This window comes from Microtus ochrogaster, unplaced genomic scaffold (assembly GCF_000317375.1).
Source record: "Microtus ochrogaster isolate Prairie Vole_2 unplaced genomic scaffold, MicOch1.0 UNK47, whole genome shotgun sequence".
Classification (NCBI taxonomy): Eukaryota; Metazoa; Chordata; class Mammalia; order Rodentia; family Cricetidae; genus Microtus; species Microtus ochrogaster.
Window position 1 is genome coordinate 2,451,541 of NW_004949145.1, and position 7,379 is coordinate 2,458,919.

The following is a 7,379-nucleotide window of genomic DNA, read 5'->3' on the forward strand; positions in this document are numbered from 1 at the left end:
AAAACAAAAAACCAAAAAAAAAAAAAAAAAACCAAAACAAAACTCTTCCTCTATGAAGACCTGGTCTGGTGGCTTGAGGAGTCTTCCTTGACTTCAGCCTGCCCATCGGGACCTGGTTTTTTGATCTGAGCTCTGGGATCTGGGTCAGTTTATAACAGGACAGATTTCCGTCATCAGTCTTTTGCTCTATTTTCAGTGTTTTTAATGTTGCAGAGGACCTGGGCACAGTATGGTGAGTCTGTTCTCTGTTTTTGCCCTGGGGAACTAAGTTGGCTGGGAGTAGCATGGGAGGAGCTTGAAGCATCTTATGCAGATTCTGAGATGGGATTTTTCACTGGCAGCCACTGGCACACTTACTTAGTGATCCGTACTTACTGCTGTAGCCATCTCTGGGGTGGGGATTCTCGACTGTGCTCCAGTAATGCCTGCATGATATGTGTCTCAGAAGGATATTGAATAAATGGCACAGAGGAGGGGGCAACTGCACACATGTGTCCTCCTGAGCATATAGATATTTGATTTTGAATTTGTTTCTCTTTTCCTCTTATCTCTTCTCATTTGGGCTTTGCCTTGCTCTCTTACTGATTCTGCCCTTGCTAAGGCTTGTCATCCATGAGACAGAGTTGAATAAAATACTGTCTAGTGTGTGTGTTGCACAGATGGGATTCATTTATTTTCAGAGGCTCCCAGGCTTTTTGTGACTTTGGAGGTGGAAATAGTGTTTGGGTTTTTCATGGACACAAGAGACAAAGTCAGACATAGGTCATTGATTTGAATGGATTTCCCATTGAATCTCCCAGAGAAATGGGATGATTTGGTGATAAGAATGGCAGCCCACAGGGTTCATTCCTGGGCTGATAGGACACAAGTAGAGAAGCGTTAAGGTATGAGGGTTATCCTGGCATTGTTTGGGAATAGTAAAAATGAGATTAGTCCTTTGGAACTAGGCCAGGGCACAATTCTGAAAATGATGACACTTTTTTCTTTTTAGTTTTCTTTCAACAGGACACATGCTAGAGTCCTCTGGCAAGAAGGGACATCACCTGAGGAATTGTCCTCACCATACTGGCCTGTGGGCTTCTCTTGGGGCGTTTTGTTGATTACAATTGTTGTGGGAGCTACTCTGTAGTTTTTGGGAATGCGGCACTCCTGAAAGCGGTTTATTAGCACTTTTTCCCGTGTCTCTCCAGGGCCACCACCCCAGCCTTTTATCTGGGCAGTTCCAGGAGCTGTGGTTCCCAAAGGCAGTGATGTGACCATCTTCTGCAGCATTCCTCCATCAGTGACCATTGTCCGTCTAGTCCATCTTGTACCCCGTACTGTGTGGTATGATGGTTCCCCACAGGGAGCCCAGGAGGTGCTTGAGTTCAGTCTGAAGAATATAACACACAGAAATGCTGGGGTTTACTACTGTGACTATTTTAGGGGAGGTGAATGGTCACGAAGTAATGACATTCTGGAGCTGGTGGTGACAGGTGAGTAATTGCCCAAGGACACTGTCCTTCAGGCTCAGTCTCTGATCCAACCTAACTAACCACATATGCCCCATCCCAGGCCCACTCTGCATCTCTGCTCCATTATAGTGATCTCTTCCCTCTCCTCTTCTCTCCTTTCCTCATTTCCTTTTCAATTTCCATTTTTCTTGACAACTTGATTTTCTTGAAAACTTGATTCAGTTTTTTTTGAGACAAGTTCTCACATATCTCAGATTAACCTTGAACTTACTGTGTAACTAAGCATAATCTTGAATTTATAATCTCTCTTCTATTCTTCTACTCATAGTGCTGTTGACCTGAAGAATGACACCATAAATACGCTGACAGATATAGAACACAGGGCACTGTGTATATTATGCATATTAGGCAAGAACTTGACCAACAAAGATTCAACTGACCTTCTGCTTTGGTGTGTGACCCTCAGTCTGCCCTGATCATAATGCAGCCCCCTTCTGAGTGGTGATTATATTGCCTAAGGGATGGAGTTAACAGGATGACAGGGCGTTTCTGTCTACATAGTGCCTTTCTGTGGTCCTGGTTCATGAAAAATAATACAAACATAATTATAATACAAACAAAAATACTACATGTTCTGTGATCCTTATAGATAAGAAATAGATGAGTTTCCTCCTGTCTTCATCTTTCTTCTCTCTGGTCAGACTCTGAACTGTAGGCTCATTGTTAATCATGTTTTAAATAACAGGGTTGTACTGGCTAGTTTTGTGACAACTTGACACAAGCTAGAATCATTAGATAGGAAGGAACCTCAGTTGAGGAAATGCCTCCATGAGATCAGGCTGTAAGGCATTTTCTCAAGTTGTGATCAACAGCGGAGGGCCAACACATTGTAGTTGGTGCCATGGCAGGGCTGCTGGTCCTGAGTTCTATGGGAAAACAGGCTGAACAAGCCAGGGGAAGCAAGTCAGTTAGCAGCACCTGCCCATGACTTCTGCATCAGCTCTGGCCTCTAGTGTCCTTCCCTGTGTATGTTCCTGTCCTGAGTACCTTCAGTGATAATTAGCAGTGCTGAAGTGTAAGCCAAGTAAACCTGTTCCTCCCCAACTTGCTTTCTCGTCTTGTTGTTTCATACCAGCTATAGAAGCCCTAAGTAAGACAAGGTATTTTTTTCTTTTTTTTGAAACAGGGTCCCAACTGTTTCAGACTCTGGCTTCCTTTGAACATCAGTATTGAGCAGGGTGTTTTTTCTTTCTTTCTTTTTTTTTTATTGAAAAAAAAGGAAAAAAAAAGTTTCTGCCTCCTCCCAGGAGCAGGGTGTTTTTTATTTTATTTGGTTTCATTCTATTTTATTTATTTTTTTGCCTGGTCCCTCTTTTATTTAAAAACTTATTTTAATTAATTAATTAATTAATATTCTTTCATTTATTTTACATTCTGACCACAGCCTACCCCCATAACCTCCCTCCTGATTCCCATCTATCCCCTCCTCATACACCTTTCCCCTGTCTCCATTCAGAAAGGGGCAGGACTCTCATGGGCTTTAACAAAGCATGGCACATCAAGTTGAGGTAGGATTCCCTCCTCCCACTGTATCAAGCCTAGGCAAGGTATTCCAGCATGGGAACAGGTCCCAAAAGCCAGCCAAGTGCCAGGGACAGGTCCTTTTCTCACTGCTAGGATTCTTTCAAATAGACCAAACTACACAACTATCACACACATGCAGAGTGCCTAGGCTGTTCCCATGGAGGCCCCCTAACTGGTGGTTCAGAGTCCGTGGTCTCCCATGAACTCAAGTCAGCTGTCTCTGTGGGTTCCTCCACCATGACTCTGACCCCCTCCCCAGCTCATACAATACTTCCCCTCTTTCTTCAGAAGAACTCCCAGATTTGGGCCCATTGCTAGGCTATGGATCACTGCATGTGCTTCCATCAGTTATTGGGTGAAGGCTCTCTGATGACAGTTAGGGTAGTCACCAATCTGATTATAGTATATGGCCAGTGCAGGCACCCTTTCCACTATTGCTAGGAGCCTTAGCTGGAGACAAGCAGGTTGTTTTTAAGCTCAAAAAGATCTACCTGCCTCTGCCTCCTGAGTGCTAGGATTAAACGACCATCTCACAATGACCAGCTAATAGAATCTTTTCACTTCCAGGCATTTACAATGAGAAGCCATTCCTTACTGCCGATTCAGGACCTCAGGGAATCTCAGAGAGAAAAGTGACTCTCCTCTGTCACACGCATCCTTCCTTTGACATCTTCATCCTCTGCAGAGGTGGAAATGCCTCCTTTCCCCAGAGCTGCTCACGTCAGAACCAGAGCACATTCCTCATCTCCCCCGTGAGTCCAGGGCACAAGAGCACCTACAGATGCTTTGGCTCTCAAAAATACAGTTCCTACTTGTGGTCACTGCCTAGTGATCTGCTTGAATTTTCAATTCCACGTAAGTATGTCTCATTTTTGTTTCTTATTTCTGTACTTAGACAGGAGGTCTAAAGGGATTCCTGTGGGATGTATCAAATACACTTTATGTCTCCTGTGTGCCACATGCTGCACGCTTCACTGCTCTTCTGACTGAAATTGCTCTATTTGTGTTATGAGCTCTGAGCATTATGTGTTGATTATATTATTTTGGGGACATATTCGTCTGGGAAAAAGACATCCTCATCTGTTCATAATGAGAATCATCTTTCATAATGTTCTTTTCTGAGTTCTTATATGTGTGACAAGTATATCACTAGACAATGGAGACAGAAAAATAGAAAGAGTATCTGCTAGTTTCTCCATGAGATTGATGGTAGTTTTTTAGGTCTCAGAGGTCATGTTTTTTCTTTTGCCTTTTTGATTATAATACATCATTTTCTCCCCTCCTTTCCTTCTCCCTAAACCCTCCCATGTACCTCTCCTTGTTCTCTTCCAAATCTATGGGTTATTTTTACATTAATTATATATACATCAGTGTATATGCATGTACATGAGTATATTTTTGGCATAACCTTCTTAGTTTGTATAATGTTATAATATATATGTTTCTAGAGCTGAATTTGATATTGAATAACCAATTCATGTTCTCTTCCCTGGGGAAGTCTATTTCTCCACTCTCAGCATTCCAGGTTCTTTATAGTCATTTATGTAGACTGAGGCCTCATGGGCTTTCTCGCATCCACTATGACTTGTCTGTCTTGTTTCCTTGTCCAGCTCATGTTTAGGTTGCCATGTTGGTGAAACTTTATGTATAATGCTTATGGCATTAGTAGGAGACACAATCTCACAACAAACTCCCTGATTCATTGGCTCCTACAATCTTTCTTCCCCCTCTTTCACAATGTATGAGTTATTTTGTAGATGTATCTATTTGACTGAGCTCCACAACTCTGTATTTTAGTTTGTTGTATTTGTAATATTATATGTAATGTAACTTTTTAATGGTCTTATCTTTTACATAAGGAAGTTTCCTTGATGAGGAACTGGTATGGGAAGTCCTTCTGTATATGTGTCATTTTTATTGGTTAATGAATAAAGAAGCTGCCTTGGCCTGTGATAGTGCAGAGTAGAGTAGAGCTAGGTGTGGGGAGGAGGGAACTAAACTGAATGCTGGGAGAAAAGAAGGTGGAGTCGCAAAAAGCCATGTAGCCTCTGTCGGGGAGAAATACTTGTGTTGGAGCACACTGAAACTTTATTAGTTGGCCATGACCTCGTGGCGATAAACAGATTAATAGAAATGGGTTAATTTAAGATGTAAGAGTAAGCCAGAAATATGCTTAAGCTATTGACCAAACAGTATTACCAATAATATAGTTTTTGTGTGATTTATTATTTAATGATCTGGGCAGCTGGGAACAAACAAGCATCCTCCCATTACAAGGAATGAGTACTACACTTACCTGTCCCACAACCATTTGGTCATCATGGTGCTACCTCTGAACAGTTATCAGTCCAGTGGAGAATGGAGGAAACATTTTTTGAATGTTAATTTTGCTTTTCTTATTTTAAAATAATTTTTTAAAAAATTTTCATTTACATTCCAACCACAATTCTCCCTCTCACCCCTCCTTCTTCCCCTCCTCATTTCCTTCACATTTTACCCCATCTAATCCTCCCAAATGGTAAGGGCTCACATGGGTAGTCAACAAAGTCTGGCAGAATGTAGGAAACATTAATAAAAAAAACTCACATTTCTTGACAGAGGGTGTTGACTGAGGTTTCTGTCCCACCTGGTTCTTGCAATTGTTAAGTCCCAAAGAAATCATATAAGGACTATAATAGTTATAAACTAAATGGCCCTTTGGCTCAGGCTTCTTATTAACTCTTTTTTTTTTCATTTAAGCACTGCTTGGCCCATTAGTTCCAGCCTCTTATTGGCTAGCTCTTACATATTAATCTAACCCATTTCTAATAATCTGTGTAGCCCCACGAGCTGGCTTACCAGGGAAGATCTTAACCTGCATCTGTCTGGAGTGGGAGAACCATGGTGACTCCCTGACTCAGCTTCTTTCTTCAAGTATTCTTTTCTGTTTACTCCTCCCACCTAATTTTATGTCCTATTAAAGGGCCAAGGCAGTCTTTTTATTTAATCAATGAAATTAACACAAGCCAGAAGACTCTCCCCCATCATTTCCACTTTTTCTGTTTAAACAAAAAAGAAAGGCTTTCATTTTAACATAGTAAGATTACATATAACAAAACAGTTATCAAACAAGAATTTTATCTTTTATCATAAATAAGGAAAACTATAACTAACCATTCTTCAACTTTATCAAAGACTCCAGAAGAATATAATATTACCTAAGTAAACAAGAAATCCAAAACTCTAGAAATGACAGAGACATCTCGCTGCCTATACAGTCACCCAAAGTTCCTCTGTACCATTGGGGCATCCATCTTCAGCCTTCAGGCCTATAGTTTCCAGCAGACATTTTCATCAAGCAGGAAATTCCAAAGACAGTTCAGTCACTTTCTGCTGTGTCCTGCAGAATGTCTTGCAGACTCTTTCATGAAGCAGGAACCCTGAAAGACCATCTCACCTTTAGCCAAGTTTAGCAGTCCTCTTTCTGTGGGTTCTTTGTGTCCAGTTTATGCAACAGTCCAGGCAAGAGCAGTTTCTTGCCCAAATGGCTATCAAATTCCATAAGGATCCTCTTCAATGCCCATCTTCCTCTTGAAGTAGATTGGTGCTGCCAGGAGCAGAGTGTCTCATTGTCATGAAAAGCCCTAAATTATTAAAACATTTAAAATGCCATATTCCATAATCTTTGAAAGATATAAAGAATGCCTATCTAAAATATATCTATGTACATCTAGAAAATCTTAACTAACATGACTACAAGCTTGACTATTATTTATTATGAATTAACAACCTATATACATTACATTTTTAAGTGAACTACACAATCATGATACCTTAATCAAGATCAGAAACACATATACATATAACAAAATCGACCTTAAATTTAAATTACTAAAGCAAAATCCATATTAATGCAAATTATTCATACTGATATCATATCCCCCTTTAAATGTAAAAGAACATTTATAAACAATATTTTGGGAACATGGGCACAGTTTTTTCTCTCCAAACTGCTTCCTGCTGAATGGGGGTGCTGTTAATCAGATCATTTAGGGTGTAACCTGTGTGCCAGGTTTATTTCAGTTGGCAGTTGAGTGAAGTAATTTTTTGAGGGTGTTGACAGCAACTTTTCAGGAGGTCGTGGTCTATCATACCATATGGGGATAGAATCAATCCACAGGGTCTGGTCCTCTGTGAAAACAAAAGAAGACCTGCTCCAAAGCATCATATCCTTAGTAATACCCTTATATCCATTCTGGTTTAGCTTGGCAGCCCATGTAATGAAATGTCTCTCTGTATTTAGCTCCTTCACAGTCAAAAATTTTAAAGAAAACACAATGTACATAATCCAGACTCTCTGTG

General features: G+C 40.6%; 1 protein-coding gene across 1 annotated transcript in view; it reads left to right on the top strand.

Moving 5' to 3' along the window:
- Positions 1-7,379, top strand: part of LOC101994544 (leukocyte immunoglobulin-like receptor subfamily A member 3) — a 54,985-nt gene that overhangs the window by 425 nt on the left and 47,181 nt on the right. The window contains exons 2-4 of the mRNA XM_026777125.1: positions 197-232; positions 1,191-1,475; positions 3,606-3,893. Of these exons, the coding sequence (XP_026632926.1) occupies positions 197-232; positions 1,191-1,475; positions 3,606-3,893 (609 nt within the window). The remainder of the gene's footprint in view (positions 1-196; positions 233-1,190; positions 1,476-3,605; positions 3,894-7,379) is intronic.